Source organism: Urocitellus parryii, chromosome 8, assembly GCF_045843805.1.
Source record: "Urocitellus parryii isolate mUroPar1 chromosome 8, mUroPar1.hap1, whole genome shotgun sequence".
In the NCBI taxonomy this organism is placed as follows: Eukaryota; Metazoa; Chordata; class Mammalia; order Rodentia; family Sciuridae; genus Urocitellus; species Urocitellus parryii.
This window is the reverse complement of record NC_135538.1, coordinates 52,252,045-52,273,320: the sequence shown is the minus strand read 5'-3', so window position 1 is coordinate 52,273,320 and position 21,276 is coordinate 52,252,045. Positions and strand designations below refer to the sequence as shown.

Genomic DNA, 21,276 nt, shown 5'->3' with positions numbered 1-21,276 from the left:
ACCCTATTCAAGCTCTGATGCAGGTCTCACGCAGCACAGGAGATGCAGTCACACAACCTCTCAGAGATGGGTGTGACCTACAAGGATGCCAATCAACCTGCTGACTGCAAGACTCCACCCCTGAAACCTTATCCTGCCTTTGATATATCCCTTTAAATAAACCACAGGAGCCAATATTTAATTGTCCAGCTTTAGCTCCTATGTGGGCTATCAGGTGCTCTCCTTTAAAACTACATTTCTGACTCTGTGTCTTTTGTTCTTCACTACTCATTTCTGACTTCTTTTCTCTGTTGCCTTACACCCTCCTGGGCAAGAAGAAGGACCCCCCGGCGAGGCACTGGCAGTCTCCCCATAGTTGGGATTGATGGAAGAAGTAGGAAGAGGTTAGGAAACAGGGATTACCAAGGGGAAATAGGAAACCTTTGAGAGTTCATTATCTCGATAGGTGAGTGAATCCAAAAGTCAAAATTCATCCAATTGTACAATTTATTTCCTGAGTGAATTCTCTTCCTGAGAATTGATCAAACTGCAGTTTATTATAGGTCAATTATTTCAATAGAACTCTCAAAAATCTACTTCATCAAATAACATTAGCTACTTATTTCAACTATAGACAATATTCATGCTATAAAAATGCTTATTATTTTCTACCATCCATACACAAAAAATGAGTTGACCATATTACTACTAGACATCAACTTTAAATATTTAAGAGGATAAAATATATAGTATTTCAAATATCTTTTTGGAAAAACGCAAGCAGAAAATCTTGGATTCTACTGGACTAAAGCAAATTCACACAAGCTATCAGGTAGAAGCTATCAGGTAGACCTGATAGCTTTGTTATCTTCTACTTATAACCAATAGTTAATTCTCAGGCTTCTTCTCACTCAACCTACTAACATCAAGTGTCATAGTTGTTCCATCCTTTAAGCATTTTCTTAATTTGGCATTCTGAACACTTCCAGTCCATGGCTTTCCTTCTATCTCATTCTCAGTCTGCATTCCTGAAACATATACTACAATTTTAGACCCTGGATCTTTTCTTATTTTTATGTATACTCATTCCATGTCATTTCTTAAAAGTGAGACCCACCTTAAGACAACATCTCCAACTTAATGTAAATACTTCACTGTCGTCCCCAAGTAAAGTTAATTACAGATAATAATAATTTTATTTGCTGAGGCAGCTGCAAATGAAGAACAGATTCAAATAAACACACACAAATTAAAAATAATTAACTTAATTTTCAATAAATCTCACCACCTTTCTTTAAGTTCAACATGACTGGTATAGAGAGTCATTTAAAAATTTAAAGTAATAAAACTAATTTGATGAAAACAAAAACAAATACTTATTATTTATTCTAATCATTAACCATATCAGAAATATTTAAATACCATGCTGGATATTTCATTAAATATGTAAACCATAACTTTGTCTATGATCCTAATCTAAGGGCTTAAAATATATCAGCAGCACCCATATTAATACACTTATTTCAAAAGCCCTTTTTAAGCAATTACTTCTTTTCCCTCCAAAGATTTCATAAAGATAGTAAACACTATTTTAATCAACAGATTTTGGTCCTACCATGTCCTCTCCTATAACAGACTTTCAATGAGTGAATTTAATAAATTTAAAATTAGTTGAAGAATGGTCAGAGTGGCATATTCAAAACAGTCCTAGCTACTCAGGAGAGTGAAGTGGGAGTATAACTTGAGCCTGGAATCCAGGAATTTGGGACCAATTTGGGCAATATAGCAAGATTCTGTCTCAAAAGAAAATAAACAAATATTAAATAAATAAAATGAAATTGGTTGGAGAATTTACCCCTACCTCAAGAAACATATATTAAAATTCATGTTCAACTGATGATAGGTCATCCCATTATCTTTCTGTACTTAATATGGGCTAAATTTTTTTTTACTTAAATATAGACTTAGATGAATTGTAAATTAACTCTAAAAACTCTAGGGCAACCACTAATTTTTTTAAAACAAAATATAACTGATATGCAAAGAGTGGGGAGAAAATGAAACCTTACAAAATACCCAAAGTCAGAGAAGACTTAAAAAAAAAGGAAGTTTAAAAAAAAAATGCAAAGAATACAAAACAGTTATAAATATGGTAGATATTGATTCACTTATATCAATAACCGTTTTAAATATGAATGGTCCAAATACAACAGCTAAAAGCAGAGACCATCAATGAATTAAAAAGGGGGAAAAACAGACCTAACTATATATTGTCTACAGAAACCAACTTTACATATAAAGTCAGGTAGATTAAAAATAAGGGATAAAGATATCTTTATATTTAAGATATCTCCTTCAAAAATCAGCAGTTCACAATGAACAAAAAATAAATGATAAAAAGAATTAACAGTTAAAAAAATATCTTTATATACCATACAAACATGAACCTAAAAAAAGCTTGAGGTATAGCAATATCAATTGTAGACAAAAGAGATTTCTGAAAAAGGGAAATATTATCAGGGATTAAAAAAATAGATTGTATTATGATAAAGGGGATGGATTCTTCAAGACAACATAACAATCCTTAATACATATGCTCTTAACAATAGTATCAAAATATGTAAAGCAAAAACTAATATAACTGTAAGGAGAAATGGCTGAATCCACTATCACAGTTGGAGGCTTTGACATCTTCTACTACTAACTGACAGATCTACTGGGCAGAAAATCAGTAATGACATAGTTGAACTAAGTAACACCATTAATCAACTGGATCTAATTGACATGTATATAGTTCTTCATCCAACAATGGCTTGAGTTTCTTTTCAAGATCATATGGACCATTCACCAAGACAAAGCAAATTTCAGATCATAAAACACACCTCAAAACCTTATTTTTAAAAGAAAAGAAACCACACAATGTATGGTTTCAGAAGAGCATGATAGAATTAAACCAGAGAGCAACAACAGAAAAATAGATGGAAAATCTCCAAATATTTGGAGATTAAACACATACTTCTAAATAATGCATAGTTCAAAGTCTCAAGAGATGTTTCTAAATACTATGAATTAAATGAAAATATAATTTCTCAAAATCTGTGTGATTTATCAAAAGCTGTGATAAGAGGGATGCCTATATTAGACTAAATGCCTATATTAGAAAGAACTATATAAAATCAACAATCTAATCTCCCACCCAAGGAAATCTGAAAAAGAAGAGTAATGTAAATATTAAAACAAGTAGAAGAAAAAAATAATAGCAAAAATTAGGACAGGAATCAAGGAAATTGAAAACAGAAAATCAATTAGACCAAATGAGGATTCTTTGAATATATCAATAAAAGTGACAAAAGTTCTAGCCACATATTATAATGTACTACACAGAGCTTTTATTTTGATTTTTTAAAAAATGGGTGTTAGTCTTTGATCTCCACTAAAATACAAAACATTCCTCCTGTTCTTTTTGCTTAACCTTTCCACAATTCTCTGGCATAACCTCTAGTAGATGTCTGTTATACAAATTTATGAGAGAAAGAAGAAAACAGACATCCCTGTCAAAAAAAAAACTACAAAAGCTTACTTTTGTAGTGAAATATGAAAAACAACAGACTTCATAATTTTTGTTAGAGAAGCCAAACAACTGAATGCATGTCCAACACATAAGGTTTTGTTCTTCTTTCAAAATGACTTAGTCATTACAAAAAAACATTAACTTATTGGAGCAGACCTGAGCAATTGTTACTCAGGAGGAAAAGAATAGCAAGAAGCTGGAATACTGTCAAACATATCAAAATACAAAACAAAAAAAACACACCACAAAACTTTGCTGCCATCATCATCTAATAGATATTGGCACACCCAAAATCTACTTCCTTTGAATTCCTTTAGAATCCTTAATTTTACAAAATGGTACTTTGGCAGTACAGGGGAGTAAGAAAAAAAAAAATTTGAGATCTCAAGTCTATGTTCAAATTCCACCTCCCTTTTTATTAGTCATTTGACCTTGTACAAATTAAAACTATATGACAGGTTTGGGTTAGTTGACAAGTACCAGAAATAGAATTTCAACTAGTTCATGCAAAAATGAGGACTTATTACAAAGATACCAGGGTGTTTATTGGAATTCCTAACTCAGGACCATGGACAAAGGCACTTGAATAAAGTCAGGACTCTATAATGTGCTTCTCTTCACATTATTTCTTTAGATGCCTGTTCTTACTTAGTCCATATGGCAAGAAACAGGCCAATTAAGAGTTTCAGTGTTTTATATCTTCATCAGTTAGAAATCAAATAAACTTATCTACCCCCTGGGCATTTAGGACTCAGGAAAAAAACTTGAGTGACCCAACTCAGTGCAAATGTCTAAAACTATAGAAATATTGAATCAGTTTCCCTAACACCCACCCTCCCAAGCCAGCATGCTCTTTATAAACTGTATAGGTATGATCCAATGATTAACCTTATTTAAAGTCTTCATTGGCTTCTTTTTAAAAAAAATTTTTTTTTTAGTTATACATGACAGTAGAACACATTTATGCACTTTGATATATCATACATAGATGGGATATAATTTCTCATTTTTCTGAGTGTACATGTTGCAGAATCATATTAGTCATATAGTCACATACATACATTCAATAATAATGTTTGTTTCACTCTACTATCTTCCCTATCCCCACATCCCTTCCCCTTCCCTCCCATCACTTCCCTCTACCTAACCTAAGGTAATGCTATTCTTCCCTAGTCCCCCACCCCCACCCCACATAATCATGAATTAGTATCATCCGGCCTTTGGTTTTGTGGGATTGGCTTATTTCGCTTAGCATGATATTCTCCAACTCCAACCATTTACTGGCAAATGCTATAATTTCACTCTTCTTTAAAGCTGAGTAATATTCCATTGAGTATATGTACCACACTTTCTTTTTCCATTCATCTGTTGAAGTGCATCTAGGTTGGTTCTATAGTTTAGCTATTATGAATTGAGCTGCTATAAACATTAATGTGGCTGTGCCACTGTAGTATGCTGATTTTAAGTCCTTTGGATATAAACTGAGTACTGGGATAGCTGGGTGCAAATGGTGGATCCATTCCCAATTTTCTGAGGAATCTCCATACTGCTTTCCATAGTGGTTGCACCAATTTGTAGTCCCACCAGCAATGTATGAGTGTACTTTTTTCACCACATCCTCGCCAACATTTATTATTGCCTGTCCTGTATTCATGATGACTGCCATTCTGACAGGAGTAAGATGAAATCTTAGAAATGCAAATCTTGGTTTGCATTTCTCTAATTGTTAGAGATGTTGAACACTTTTTCATATATTTGTTGATCAACTGTATTTCTTCTTCTGTGAAGTATCTGTGCAATTCCTTAGCCCATTTATTGATTGGGTTATTGGGGGGTTTTTTGGTATTGTTTTTTGAGTTATTTACATATCCTAGAGATTAATGCTTTATCGGAGGCGCATGTGGTAAAGATTTTCTCCCCATCTACAGGCTTTCTCTCCTTACTTTATTGTTTCCTTTGCTGAGAAGAAGCTTTTTAATTTGAATCCATCTCATTTATTAATTCTTGACTTTTACTTCTTGCACTTTAGGAGTCTTGTTAAGGAAGTCAGATCCTAGGCCAATGTGGTGAAGATTTGGGCCTATTTTTTCTTCTATTAGGGGCAGGGTCTCTGTTCTAGTGCTTCTTGAACAGACTTATAATAAAAATCCATAACCCCTTTAGAACCAGACTTTATGTAAGCCCTGTGTATTCTGGCTCCTGATTACCTTTGCTAGCTTCTATTAAATTAAAATCCTCTTACTGAGCTTCATCTATTCTAGACTTCTTTTTCCTTTTTTTGTTTTTTAGTTCTTTGAACTACCAAGCTCTTCCCCACCATAAAATTGTCTCACATTTTCTTTATAGCCTCTTCCCTCTCCACCTAGTTTTCACTAATCTGCTTCCAAAAAGCCTTCCCTGATTCTCAATGTAAATTAGTTTCCTTCTTTTTATTTATAGCATTCATCAATTTCTAATTGTGAATGTGTGTATTTATTCACTATGTGTCTCTTATTGCACTGTTAACTCTAAGAGACTAAAGACCTACCCTTTTGACACCCAGTTGGCTCTCAATAATTATGTGCTAAATGAATAACTGGTTTAGCTTGACACTAGATTAATCAATTGCAAATGAGGGGAGGGTAGCAGGTAGGTATAATTGTCATTATCTAGTCATTAAAATGAATTTTCCAACAGTAACTTATTGAGGAAAGGAGAAAGTAGTTCCCAAGAGAACTTGAAATACTTCTGGGCAGAACAAAAACCTGTTCAATTCAGTTTCCCTCAATTCCATAAAATCTTTATAGATCTATGATATCAATTAAATAAAATAAATTTAATAGTACGTATAAAGTGACTTGCATGCAATATTACTTCCTTTCCTCTTAGGAGATGATGCTACACATTAGCAGTGAATATCATTAATCTTCAAATAAGAAATTGTTTAAAATTCTACAAAATAATGTACACGACAAACAGCTGTTTCATGACCCCTTCTCTCACAGCACCCTGATCTTTCCTACCAGCTGTCCAAAAGAACTATTTGTCTGGTATTCTGTACTAATTCTGTTTACTCAAAATCCATTTAGCTTAAAGAATAGGCATGAAGAAAACAAAAATAAAATAAAGCAAAGCTAAACAATCAACCAAACCAAAACAACTCAAACTGTCTCCTTCTTTGAGGAGTCGATAAACTCTTTTTTGTCACTCTGTCTCCAACTCTACCACACCTATGTCAAAACCCCACAACATTCCATTTCTTGGTTGTGCTAGAAGTTTTTTTTTTTAATTAAAATAAACAAAATAAAAAAGCAAACATAACAACAATAAACTAAAAAGTCTTGCATATGAGAATTGCAGTGTGAAAAAAAATTAGAACTATAATCTTTTTTCAGAAGTAGATCCAGAATAGATTCCCTGACAGGAAGTATGTAAGTAGTAATATTAAAAAGGGAACCCCATGCCCCCCTCCCGAAAAAAATAGAAGTTATCTAGATCTTTCAAGTGCCTTAGAACTTTAATTGTAGCTAAAAGGGACTCAGAAGTCATCTACTTCAACTTTCTGATTTTACAATTGACAAAACCAAAAAACCCTGAGAGGTAAAGTCATGTAGAAGACCCTACCTCCTTCCAATTTCTATCACACCCCAACTTCCTGCCCTAGATGATATAAAGCTAGACTACTCAGTGAATGGAAGGATATCCTCCTCTTCACATCCAGTGGGTGAAGGAGACCATACCAAGACAAAACTGTCATGGTATTATAAATATTTTATAGTATTTATTATAAGTTTATAATTGTCTAGTATTAATGGCATGTCCTATAATTCAGGTATATTACAGGCTAAAAATATTTTAGTGGGTTCTCTGTGAATCTAACTACCAAGCATACTGTGTCTGAAAAAATAAATTCCAGATTCTAAACCACTTTATATTTATATTTTAAGGATATAATAAGTCCCATTCTAAGTTAGGACTACCAACTCACACAAAGACTCAAAATTCTAAGCTGAATATGATAAACTAAAAACACAAGATTCTTAATTTTATAAAAAGTTCTACCTCTGGGATCATTTATTTTTAAAATTATGTACTCAAGACATTTTGCACAAGATTTAATTTACATCCATCTTTTTAATTAACATTTCACCAGAAAACTTAAGTCAGAATGAAAAACATTTTTATATCATTCAGTAACAAAAAGTTAATATACATTTTAATTAAATGAATTATAAGAAGAAAATTGTTAATATTTCATTTAAGTAGCTAACATATACATTATTCAGTATCTAGTACTAGTTTAAAAAGCTGTGGTAAAAGGATTATAAAGAGATAAAATAATACATTTTTTTTTAAAAAGTAAAAGTTCTCAAAGAACCTCCAAAAACTATTTTCACTTTTCAAGATAAAACTGTTGCATTAATTAAAAGGTTTGATAAATCTTTTTAACAATTTTCACTTAGTATATTAATTCAGTGGCTATTTCTCACTCATTCATTTTATTTGTTCAACAAAGAAAACTGAATCCTTGCTATCTGCTAAACACTATGCTGCCACGCATTTATGACAATAAGCTTCAGATTAGCTCTTTTAAGAAAAACCACTAGTTAACTGTATTTACCCAATTGATAATGACTACTATATTTTTGCTCATCATTTTTAAAAATATATAAATTGTAATCAAATTAATTGTTTAAAAAACATATGTAACAGTAATTTACTTGTTTATCTATTTATTTGGAACCAGGGATTGAACCTAAGGATGCTTAAGCACTGAGCCACACCCCTCACCCCCATTTATTTATTTGTTTGTCTGTTTATGGCAGGGCCTCACTAAATTGCCCAGGCTGGCTTTATACTTGCAATCATCCTGCCTCAGCCTTCTCAGTTGCTGGGATTACAGGCATGTGCCACTGCACCCAGCCTATAATTGTAATTTTAAAGACACTTTAAAAAAGTCTTACCACAAAGTAACCAAAAACATTGTTTCAGCAAAAGTTCTAGTAATATAATCTTTCAGAAGTAGTTTTGCTATGAAAGTTGACTGAATTGACTTTCCAATAAGGAAATCAAAAGCTACTATCTACTACAATAATGAAAATCAAATACTTGAAAAAGACATCTTAAATTATTTCTAAATTTAAGCAAAATGTATACTTTCAGTATTATACAATATTCTTACATTATTTGTGAATATATGGATATGTACCAACCTGAAAAGTAAACAAAGTAGCTCCATACCTTACAAGTGATCACAATAATATATTTTGGATTGTGCCACTTGAAATTTTTTGTTTCTTTTTTGCATGCTCGGGATTGAACTCAAGGCCTCATGCATGCTAGGTAAGCACTCTATCACTGAGCAATATCCCCAAGCTGATTCATGAAAAATTTTGAATGAAAAAGCCTTAACATTTTCTGGATATTTTATTTTCACAAACTTGACTGAATTTTCTACCAAATCACATGTTTTCATCAGTATTAACTATTTATACCTATACTATAACTGTACACATGTATTAGCTATAGTAACTAGTAATTCTAGAGTTAAAAACGCTTGATAAGAAATTCTTCAATTTACAAAGCTCTTGACATATCATATTTCATACATTAGATTCAAGTGGGTTATGAACTCCCATTTTTACCCCAAATACAGATTGCAGAATCACATGGGTTACACATCCACATTTTTACATAATGCCCTATTAGTAACTGTTGTATGTCAAGAGCTTTGTAATGTTTTGAACAACCAATAAAAAAAAAAAAAGAACAACAACAAAAAAGAAATTCTTCAATTTAGAACCATATTTCTCCAAAGCAAAAATCAATGTAAATCAGCCAATCTAAAGTGCCAGGGAAATCCTAAAAACATTTTTGATGGTATTTTACACTGAAATGGTCATTATCACTAATTAAAACATTCACATTTTCTTTAAACCACCATAAAAACATCTTTACAGAATTTATATACACTACCTAGTGGAATAAGTATTATTTCCATTTACATTTAAGGAAACCAAGGCAAAACAGTGTCCATTTTGTAAATTGCAAGGTCATCTCGTAACCAAACAACTGATTCTACATCATCAACTTTTGTGTGCGCCTCTTCCAAGTTCCATTTAACAATTACTGTACCTTAAAACTGTATCTGCAATGTCTATGTGCAATTCCTTTTTCATGAAAAGGGTTAATGCAACAAGCTTAAAACAAGGAAAGATGAAAAAGGTAGATTACAAAAAGAAGAGAAAACATTTTCGGTAGTAAAACATTTATTTTTAAAGCATGAGACTCAAATGGTAATCTGCAACATTATAACCAACAATTGTTTCTTATGCTTTCAAAATAATACTTCTTTTTTCAGGTAGATCGTGCAAAACTGACATCTACTCATTCTTGTAGATAGAAGTTAGAAAAATTAGAAAAAAATCCATAACAAGCAAATACATGATATTGCAAAGAAAAGAAGTGAATAAAAATAAAACTCAGATAAACTAAAGAATGATCTATTAAGACCCCACCTTAAATGTTAAATCCTTCCTTTCATTCAACGTAAGGCTATGATTATAAAATATTCTGTTGCTAAAAAATAAATACAAAACTTTTCCTATTCAAACTTGGGAGATTTTATATCAAGTTCTTTATTCAAATATTCACTATAAATAAGTACTTTTTCTAACAGAAACTTAGATCTTAAAAGGCAAACTGTTCCTGAGAGTTTAAACTTAGATTGCATTGGTAATTATACAATGATATTTACAATTATCAAAATGAAAGTTATCTATTATACAAATTGAAGAGCATTAGACCAGTTGAATAGCCAATAAATCGATTACAATCAATTACTGAACTAAAAAATAAGACTCGGCTAACATGTAAATCTAACACTACCCCCCCTCAATTTAAAAAAAAATAGAATCCAAGGCAGACCTTATATAAAAAGGGATAGTATTAGAATTAGTCGTATCAAAGTACCTACTTCAGTTGGGGATTAATTAATTAATCGGTTACAGGACAGGTCGTGAATGTTCAGGTCGAATATGCTTTCTTTTCATCATTATTCTAGTTCATCATCGGTTAAGTGCAAGAGGTGTCAGAGTATCGAAGCTAGGGGGCATGCTGTAGCAAGGGGAAAAGAAAAATGGGAAAGGTGCAATGGATGCTGCATAGTTGAATAATTATCTGGGTGGCACAATGGGCGAGTCCTGTCGACATCAGAGCTCAGTGAGCGGCTCCCTAACTCTGCCCGAGGCACCTCCCCATTAACAGGCATCAGAAGAGACCGCACCGCTTAGCCTCTTCAAACGAAAAAAGGATGCCCGCACTCGCTTTACCATTCTGTTTTTAGACAGATCCACAGCGCAAACACGCTAAGGCACGAGCTTGCTTTACAGAGCCTCGGGCACGTACAGCGAGCCGGGGTTTCTCCGTTATCCCGGGCTGCAGCCTCTCCTAGGGCGAGGAGGCACGGGGGCGGCTCGTGGGTGCCGGTGGGCAGGGGATCCCAGACCACAGCACCTCAGGTGAGACCCGCAGTCTCTCCGCCCAGAACTGCCTCCAGCCAGTCGGTGCAACCCAGATCCAGACGCACCCGCCGCCGGCTTCCTCGGCACCCAGCCCGGGTGGCTGGTGGGCTGCGGGAGCTCGGGAAACCCGGAATGGGGGTGGGGGCCATCGCGGGGGAGGCGCGCCCATCCATCCCCGCAACCTTTGCGGACCGGAGATCCATACACACCTCTCTTTGCTCGGGTCGGTAGGAAGAGTTCCTTTCCCAGGATCCCCTCCCCCGAAAAAAAAAATTCCTGAGAGACTCGCGCTCACCGTGAAATCGTGGGGGGCTCTAGCCTTACCCCTTCTTCATGCTTCGGCGGCGGCCGCCGGTCCCGCTCAGCTCGGGGACTCCACCTGCAGCCCACAAGAGCGTCGGGCTCCGGGGCGGAACCCGCTTCGGGTAGCGGCTGAAGCGCCGGGCCACCAGGAATGCCGCCTAGGGCGCCTGCCGGTCGCCGGACCCACGATGTGTTCGATGCGCGAGCGAACAACACCGCGAGCCGCCGCTGCCCCCCACCCGCCCCCTCCCCGCGCGCGACGCTCCACAACCGGGCGCCAGAATCCGCTCTAGAAGCAGGGGGAACCGCAGCACTCACTCTATCTAATCTCCCATCCTTTCCCCCGGGAGGTACTACTGGACACCCATAGGTTTTAGAACCTAAGATTCTCACTTTCTCCCTGAGCCCCCAGTGCCCAGGTACTGCGGTGGTGGGAAACTCAGCCTCCGCCCACTCACCCATCATAGGGGGCGAAGATCGCTCTTCCCCCTTTCCTGAGGCTCTGTGGTATTACCCAATCCTTAGTTTGGGGGAGGGGGACGGAGAGAACCGTGCTTGGCCAGGGAATGAGGGAAGATGATAGCCAATTGAATGAACCATCCATTCAGGGGCGGGGTCTAAGGGAGGCTTTCCTGCACCGCACCGCCCCCTCGATCCAAACTACACTTCCCATTGTGCCTCTTCGTACTTCCCGCCGCGCTGCAAGCCGGGAGTGCAGGACCTCGCGGCCTCAAGGTATTTCAGAACTCCTAGTCTCTATCTAACCAAATAGGTCCTGAAAGTTATGAACTATTATGATCATCTCTACATTCCTATATTTTTCAAAATTACCGGTCCGATTTTAGTTATTGTAATGATTAATTTATTGTTTCAAAATGTTATGGATTATTTCTTAGTAAAGGAGGTAAATAATGTGTTCCGTGATCTGTCAGGACCTGGGAGCCGCTTCTTCTTCCGTCCGGGCCTGGTCTGTACAGAGGATCTGTTGCCGCGATGTCGGCTGCGATTGCAGCTCTGGCCGCTTCTTATGGTTCGGGTTCAGGGTCCGAATCGGACTCGGACAGTGAGGGCAGTAGGTGTCCGCTGCCAGCCGCCGACTCTCTCATGCACTTGACTAAGTCGCCTTCGGCCAAGCCCTCTCTGACAGTGGCGGTGGACTCGGCTCCGGAGGTGGCAGTTAAGGTAAGTGTTTTGGCCACTGATGCGGTGCCAGAACTGGCTTCTGCTCCAAAATCCCCGCTCTCCTGTTAAGTCCTGAGATACCTCTTAGTGCGGAGAGATAGTTGTTAACGCGTAGGTCTCTCGATCCCTCCTGCATCTTTCTCCGGAGAAGCTGTGAACTGGAAGTTGGGGACAGTTCTCCATTACTCGCTGCCCTGGCTTCTCACCTTCAGAAAGCAAGTGGGGAAAGTGGGTGAAATTTGAGCTTGGGATATGACTTAAATAGGGCAGGTGTAATCCCATAGCATAAATAAAACTAGATCAAGATATCACAAACTTAGGTATGTGCCTTCACTCGAAATGAGCAGTGGCCTGACTTTGTTTTGGTTTTGAAGAACTAGGTTTTAAACCCGGGCTTCACCACCTGTGTGAACTTGGGCAAGTTATACAACCTTCTGTTTCCTCACCTGTACAACTGTGATCATTTTTAAAGCACTTATCTATATGAGAGAACTATTGAGAAGAATAATTGAAATTGTACAAATAAAGCTTATAGTACAGAGCCAGCTATCTAGTGGGAGTGCAATAAATGTTAGCTATTGTGACTGTATTTGTTAATACATTGAGGAAAGCTATTGGGTTTAAAAATAATGCATGATCTAATGGAGGAAGGTGATAAAGGAAGAAATTGGGTCAGATAGTTCATTTAACAAACATTTAGCAAGCACCTGTTTTTCACCAGGAACTGTTCTAAGAACTGAAGCTACAGAGGCCGGAGGCATCTTATATTCTAGTGTTAGAGGCAGCCAATTAAATGTGATCAAATAAAGTAGTTAGAGGTTGAATGGAGTACTATCAAGGACAAAATAAGGTACCATAATGGAGAATAATTTTTTAAAATATTTTTTTCTAGTTGTCAATGGATCTTTATTTTATTTATTTGTATGTGGTTCTGAGAATCAAACTCAGTGCCTCACACATGCTGGGCAAGTGCTCTACCACTGAGCTACAACCCCAGCCCTATAATGGAGAATAATTTTGATAGGAGTATAATTTTGGTAGGTTGATCAGCGACCTCCACCCTGAAAAGGGTGCTTCCAAGAACAAAAAGCTAGCCCATGGAAGCAAAGAGTTTCTAGGCATAGGTAACTGGCAAACCTGAGAAAGTGGAGAGCTTAGTTTCAGGAAGTGAGGAGAAGTTGATATGTCTCTAGCTAGGTGAGAGTATCCACTTGTTGAGAGTAGAACTCCAAGTGGCTGATCAGAAGCTCAATGTGTGGAGAAGAGCCTGTACAAAAATTCCTTTGTAAGATGTCCCCAAGTCCACTGTTATGACTTAAGAAGTTTTTCATAGGTTTTTAATGAGCTATTTATGAATTTTACTTTTTGCTAATGGACATGAAAGAATGCTTGGAATTCTGTCTTTTTAACAAAACTGTCCCAACTTAAAACCTTCCAGTACCCTCCTAATCTTTATTCCTTTCACAGGCAGGTCTTTTGGAGCTCTCTTCACCTGTTTCCATTCTCCCTAACCCAAAGCAGTCTAGCCTTAGCCTCTTGGAAAACTAACCTCCCAGAATGATGTCCCAGGCCTTTCAGTTGTCAGGTTCTGCCATCTGACTTGAATCTTCATCAAGTGACAATATTACATATTTCCTCTTTCTCAAAATGCTGTCTCCCTTTGATGTCCACTTGTCTATCCTTAGCTTTCTGGTGCCCTCTTCTGCCTTCCTTAGTCCTCTTTACACTTCACATATTCTCCTGTACCCTCACCCTCTCTGCTTCTGATAGCTCTCAGGTGACCACTGTGGAGTGATTCGCACAGGTTTGTGTCAAGAATCAAAAGATTCAAATCCTGCCTCCAGTACTTACCACTTGGTGACCTTGGATGAGTTACTGAAGGGTTCTGTGCCAATTTTTCTCATTTTTAAAGTAGATTTAACATTAGCTTCCATCTCATGGAGTTACAAGAATTAACCTAATGCTTGTAAAGCAAATTTAACAGTACTAGGCACACAATAAACACTGAATATATGTCAGCTATTCATATTTCCAATTCTAAACTCCTTCCTAGCTCAAGATCTAATAAGTATGTCTTCCAGAATGATTGGATACCTCCAATTCAGTGTTTTCCCTTCAAAATTCACTTCTCTTTTTCTCATTTTGATTAATGACTCCACAACCTAACATTCTACAGACAACTATAGCCTTTTAACTGGTCTTTGTACTTTCTCCTTTTTTATCTCCCAGTATTCCATACCACAACTCCATTCTTTCTTCCATGATGCCTCTAGAACATTCTTTCTAAATTCTGGTTTCATCATATCACTTCCTTGCCCAAAGACACTATGTTGCCTATTAGATAATTTGTAAGTTCTTTATGTAGCATGTGAAGCCTGCTGTTATCCCATGCTGAAATCTTTATTAAAAAAGTTCCATAAGCCCAATTTTCTTTTTTCCTCTCAAGATTTTGCCCACATTAGTCTCTGCCTGAAAATCCCTTGCCTCATGCCACTTCCACACCCCAAACTCTGCTGCTCCTCAGCCTCAGTGCACTTGTTTCCTCTTGTGTCTACCAGAGCCCCTTATCTCAGCTGTAGCACTTGCTACATGGCTGGATTTAACTTTTTACTCTTTTCTGGTCTGTGAGGCTCTTGATCCCAGAGATTCTTGTGTCTATTCCTTTATGTTTCCAATGCCTAGTGCACTAAAGGAAATATATTTGATAGGAAAATGGAAGAAGAAAGGTCTTAGTAAAATATGTACATTAAGAATCTGAGTTTTAGAGCTGGGTGGACAGTGGCAAGATTGAAGAGGGTCTTTAGAGCTTACTTAGTTCACTAAGGAGTTAGTTCAATAAAAAAGGAAATCCAGAAGGAAAGGTTACGTAAGATACCATTAGAAGCAGAGCTGGGGCTAGTCTCCCCAGCAATTTGGGCTGCATGATGAGAGATGAGTAGTGTTCTTATTGCTGGTTTGAGAACCAACACCAACGCTTCCTTATATGAAGTGGTGGTGGGTAGGGGGTTGTGGCTGAAGGGAGATTGGAGTCTTATTTGTCCAGTCATTACAGTAAAAGTAATGATTGCAAAAGATTGGAAAATTACCAAGGAAGGAGGGAAGGAGATATGAAGCATGCAGATAATTTCATCTGTAACTAACAAATTGTGTTGTGACTAATAGCAAGTATTTTGGCAGGAAATAAATTATGCAGTGGTTTTAATCTATCTTTTCCTGAACACTAATGAGATTGAGCATCTTTTCATTTTTGTGTTAGTGACTTGATTTTTTTTCTTTTTCCTCTGCAAAAATGACTCTTGGGTTGTCATTTTGATTTGTTAGGGATATTATCCTTTGTCAGTTTGTTGAAAAAAACTTTTTCAGTTTGTAACTTGTCTTCTCTCAGTGTCTGTCTGTCTCTCTCTCTCTCTCTCTCTCTCTCTCTCTCTCTCTCTCTCTCTTTGTCTTTCATTAAACAAAATTGTTTATTTGGTTTTATTAAATTATTCCCTTATGGATTGTGGTTCTGTTTCTCGTTTGAGAAATCCTTAACCCAAAGTCATGAAAATATTCTTTCTTTTGAAAATGCTACATGTTGGCTTCTCACATCTAATTAATTCATCCACATAAAATTAATTTTTGTATATAGTGCAAACATTCCTTCATTCCTTTCCCCTCCCCCTTTTATTTTTTATTGGAGTGTGTGTGTGTGTGTGTGTGTGTGTGTGTGTGTCTGTTACTGAGGATAGTGTATACTAGATAAGTACTGCATGGTATGAATATTCTTAAATCTATGACTTGATATATGGTAGGATAATTTCCTCCCCCCACCACCTTTCTGTTGTTGATTTTTAAAAATGTTTTGGCCCTTCTTGGCCCTCAAAATTCTACATACTGTTTGGAATTAACCTGTAAAGTTCTGCTAACACCCAGGTGGGATTTTGTTTGAGATTACATTGAGTCGTAGATCATTTTTGGAATCTACTCATTGATTTAAGTCTTTGATTTTTTAATTTCTTCAAACTTTATAGTCTTATCCATCAAGATTTTACATGGTTTTGTTGCAAGTATTTCTAAGGGCCTATTATTTCTATGCTATGATGTTAATAATAACATTATTTTTTCCAAGTATTTAACTTTCAGTGTTACTGCTTACAAAATTGTACCACTTGTAAACATGGCATTATTTTTTCTTTCTTTCCTTCTTTATTTGTCCAGAAAGATAAAAAACAAAAAGATAGAAAAACGATATACCAAATTCTAACCAAAAGAAAGTTGTTACTGGTTGTATTAAGATCAATAAAATAGACTTTAAGAAAATATTAATAGAGACAAAAAAGGGTTATTTCATAATAAAAGTTTTAATTAACAAAGGTATATAACAATGTAAGCTTAAAATATTTAGGCAAAAATTGACAGAACTACTAGGAGAAATCGACAGATGTATAAATCACAGTGGGAGATTTTAATACACCTCTTAATCATTGATAGAACAAGCAGAAAGTATCAATAATGACAGGAAATTTGAACAACAATATCTAAAGATACAGTTTACTAATCTGTATCTGTATTAGTAAACTGTTTCACATAACCATACTTAATTTAGAATATTGTTTTCATCTGTATCTGTATTAGCAAACTGTTTCACATAACCTTACTTAATATAGAGTATTGTTTTTCTAGCACCAATGAAACATTTTTAAAGAACTGACCATATACAAGACCAGGGATTGGTGAATTTGGGTAAAAGACCAGATAATAAATATTTTAAATTGTATTGACCACATATAATTTTGTCACTTCCTTCTTTCTTTGTCTTTTTTTTTTGAGCAATGTTTAAGAATGTAAGTGCCATTCTTAGCTTGTTAGCATGAAAACAGACTGTGGGCTAGATTTGTTTATCAGTCTATAAATGAGTCTCAGTAAATTTTAAATCACATATGATGACATTCTCTGACCACAGTGAATTTATACTAGAAACTAGTCACAAAACAGTAATTCTAAAATTCTCATATTTGAAATTTGTGAAATTGCACTTACCAAAAGTTACCAAAGCCCCTCATAGGCCAAAGGAAAAAAAAGCATAACAAAATATTTTAAACTGAACAATAAGAAAACAATATTCAATAAAACTTGTGAAATGCAACTATAGCAATAACTTTTTTAAAAAGTTTTACGTACATTTAGCAGAAAAGAAGAAAGGCAGAAAGTACAGTATGGTAGACATCCATTCTTTTGGATTTTTTTTCCTGTTCTTGTCATCATTTATAAATTATGAATTCAGTTTCTGTTAAGTAATTACTCCTATAAATTACCCTGTGTCTGAATTAACCCATACCTTCACTTTCTTAAAATCCAAGAATTAAATTCTCTCACCCCTATTTTAGTTATTTTTGTCTGGTGTGTGTGTGTGTGTGTGCACGCACATGTGCACGCACGCTTACACACATGTGCATATTTTTGTACACATACATAACAAACATCTTACACAAGATAATGGTGAATGATATGTCAGATTTTGTACATTAATAGTCATCACCTTAACTAGAAATAGAACCACCATATGACCATCAGCTGTACCACTCCTTGGTATTTATCTGAAAGAATTAAAATCAGCATACTATAGTGATACATACATACCCATGTTTATAACAACACAACTCACAGTAATCAAATTATGACCAGCCTCAGTGTCTGTCAGCAGATGAATGGATAAAGAAAACATGGTATATAAACACAGTGGAGTTTTACTTAGCCATAAAGAAGTACAAAATTATGTCATTTGCAGGAAAATGGATCAAATTTAAGAACATTATGTTCTATGAAATAAGCCAGACTCAGAAAGTCAAGGGTAGTATGTTTTCTCTCTTGTGGAAGCTAGAGAGAAAAGCAGGGAGAGGCAGTGGGTATGTTATGAAAATAAAAGAGAGATCAGTAGAGTAGAGGAAAGGGATCAAGGGGAGGGAGAAGAGGAGGGAAAGGTGAGGTCCTGGAGAATGAAATTGACTAAATTATGTTATGTGCAGGTACAAATGTATAGCAACGAAGCCCCACTGTTATGTACAATTAAAATGCACTAAAAATGATCAAAGGAAATAAATCATCACTTTAGAAACATGATAAGCCCTATTGGGTTACCAGAACTGCTTATTAACTTGCTTTAAAGTTAAAAAAAAAATAAGTTAATAAAAACAACCTGGCTTTATCTCATTTCAGTCAATCACTATGTTACTTTCCTCAAGGGGCTTCCCTGCTTCATTTAGCATAGCCAACTTGAATAAAATGAAAATTATGCCTCTCAGTTTGAAGCACAGATTTTAATTTCTTCTTGGATGATATTTCTTGTTATTTGTGAATTCCCAATTGAATCACCTTTTTTCCTCTACATCTGTTAAGGCCCAACCTTAAAGGATATCCAGATTTCTGTTTTCTTATTTCATCATCTAAACTCCTGTTTTAAGAAACTCATTGGGCTGGGGTTGTGACTCAGAGGTAGAGCACTCACCTAGCATGCATGAGGCACTGGGTTCGATCCTCAGCACCACATCAAAATAAAATAAAGATATTGTGTTCACCTAATACTAAAAAAATAAATATTAAAAAAAGACTGCTATATGTAACAAATTAGAATAATTTTTTAAAAAAGAATCTCTTAAAAAAAAAAGAAGAAGCCTTATCATTTCCAGTTTCTGGGGGGATAAACCTATGCCATAAATTGAGAAATACTTTATGATAATGATTAATAGTTGTCATCTGCTTTGCAGTGTACATGGTCTTTTCATGTCTGTTTCCTTATTTGTACACAGGAAGAAATGCAAAAAAGACTAAAAAGGAATATTGTTTAGTTTTATTCTCAAATTAATTTGAGTCAACAAAAGATAAACGTTTAAACTTATTAGACCCATAGAGTGCCCTTCAGTTATACTGCACTTTAATTTTTGTGGATAATTGAAACTAAATAGAAATCTTTTGTAATTCTGTAGCAATTCCAAATGCAAGCCTAATTGGTGTTGAACTCTTCATGAGTATTAAAACAAGGTTGTGGTATTGTCCAAGTTCTTCTAATTAAATGTAAAATTAACAGCCCATTTTCTGGAGAGTTGTTCAATTTGTTCTATAATTTTAGTAGGAGCCAGACTGGGATCTATTTTGTATTGTTTATTGTCATTATTGCTTATATAAAGGGTAATTTTTAAAAATTGTACTTTGAGTTTAAAAATTGGTATCTTGTGATACTCTGCTCAATATCATTAAAATTTAGGATATTTTAGATACTCTTAGTTGGAAAGATCTGGTAACCCATATGATAAAGTGGTTCTAGCAACTATATTCTATAATCCATCAGGGAGATTTGAAGGTGGCTAAACTTCTTGTTTTTTTAAGCACTTTGTCACTCGGAGTTCAGTATTAAGAAGGAAAAGCATTTAATTTAGTTTTTATGCAGTTTAAGCAATTTGTATGTAACCTTTTAATTTTATAGTAATAAGTTTGATATTGAGCTCAATGCAAGATGCTGTTTGTAATCAGGGAAGACTCTGGAGTGCATTCTAGGGTGATAAGTAATTGTCATCTTTTAGGTGGCCTAGCATTTGCACCTCCTCATAGAGAGTCCAGCTCTCTTTCAACTCAGGCTCAGAGCTGTACTTGAGCTTAGCCAAACAGATGTACCCACCTAAACTTTCTAGTCTGAAACTAATCTGCAAAGAAACAAGGGGTCAGGATTTTAAGTGACAGTGTTGGCCAACATTTTCCAGTTTCTCACACCAGTAGTTTCAGCAACCACTGGCAGCAATAGCAACTTAGCATTGATTTTGAAAAATCATCTTCACTGAATTGGTTCTGTGATATAATTGATTGAATTGTGATTCCATCTGCAGACTCACCTTTTATTTCTGCCTGCTTCTTAAAGCTGATTCTTTGTCCCTCCTGGCAATTTTAAGAAAAATGCATAAGGATTCAATAGCATTTAATCAGCCTATAAGGATTTCTGTTGCTTGCAACTAAGAACCCTGTCTGATAATACCTAGTTCCTATGCCAATGATTTTTCTTCCTTTTGTTGCTAGTTGAGTCTCTTTATTGTGATTACTTTAAACTCTCTTATCTTTATCATTAATTCTTTAGTACCTTGGGCTAAATGACTTAATCTTGGCAGTACTTCACAAAAGTGTTATAAAGATTATGTGAAATAATGTGTCTGTTCTGACACCAGCACATCTGTGTTTTCTTTTATCAGTACTTACCCTCTTCTTGCAAAATGTATAGTTCATTTATTTATTAAATGAGTTGTGGTTTGTCTACTCTGTAAACTACAAAGACAAATATCTTTTTTCATTTCTATGGGCCTAGAATAGTGCCTGACACATATTAGGCATACTGTTAATATTTGTTGAATGAATAAATGAATCTGAAGGTATGTACTTGCTTTATTAAGGTGCACAAAGAAAATTAAATGATCAATTATAACTCCAAGCATCTCCCAGCACTTTTAAATATCTATCACCCACCATCTCAAAGAGAGCCTTCTTTTCACAGGTTAATCTTCATACTATGTCCTGGATTCTATCATCTCTTCTTCTAGGATACCTTTCATTATCTCCTCATTATTTTTTTTTTGTGTGTGTGTGTGTGTGTGTTCTGCTGTCTCCTTTCCTCTAGCAGTATGATTGACTATGTCTCAGACTTAATCTTTTCTTATCTAAATCTTCACATATACCAATACTCCTTGCTGCTGACTTTCTGTGGTCCACCTCAGTGGCCAA

General features: G+C 35.7%; 2 protein-coding genes across 3 annotated transcripts in view; one reads left to right on the top strand and one right to left on the bottom strand.

Annotated features, from left to right (window-relative positions):
- Positions 1-11,373, bottom strand: part of Wasf1 (WASP family member 1) — a 57,683-nt gene extending 46,310 nt beyond the window's left edge. Inside the window, exon 1 of the mRNA XM_077802045.1 lies at positions 11,348-11,373. The gene's annotated coding sequence lies outside the window, so the exon portion shown is untranslated. The remainder of the gene's footprint in view (positions 1-11,347) is intronic.
- Positions 11,374-12,063: 690 nt separating this feature from the next.
- Positions 12,064-21,276, top strand: part of Cdc40 (cell division cycle 40) — a 49,123-nt gene continuing 39,910 nt past the window's right edge. The window contains exons 1-2 of one of the 2 annotated variants that reach the window (XM_026389666.2): positions 12,064-12,090; positions 12,288-12,537. In XM_026389666.2, coding sequence (XP_026245451.1) covers positions 12,349-12,537 — 189 coding nt within the window. In that variant the 5' untranslated portion in view covers positions 12,064-12,090; positions 12,288-12,348. Of the gene's footprint in view, positions 12,091-12,287; positions 12,538-21,276 lie in introns of those variants that run through there. The other variant, XM_026389667.2, reaches the window with a different exon arrangement.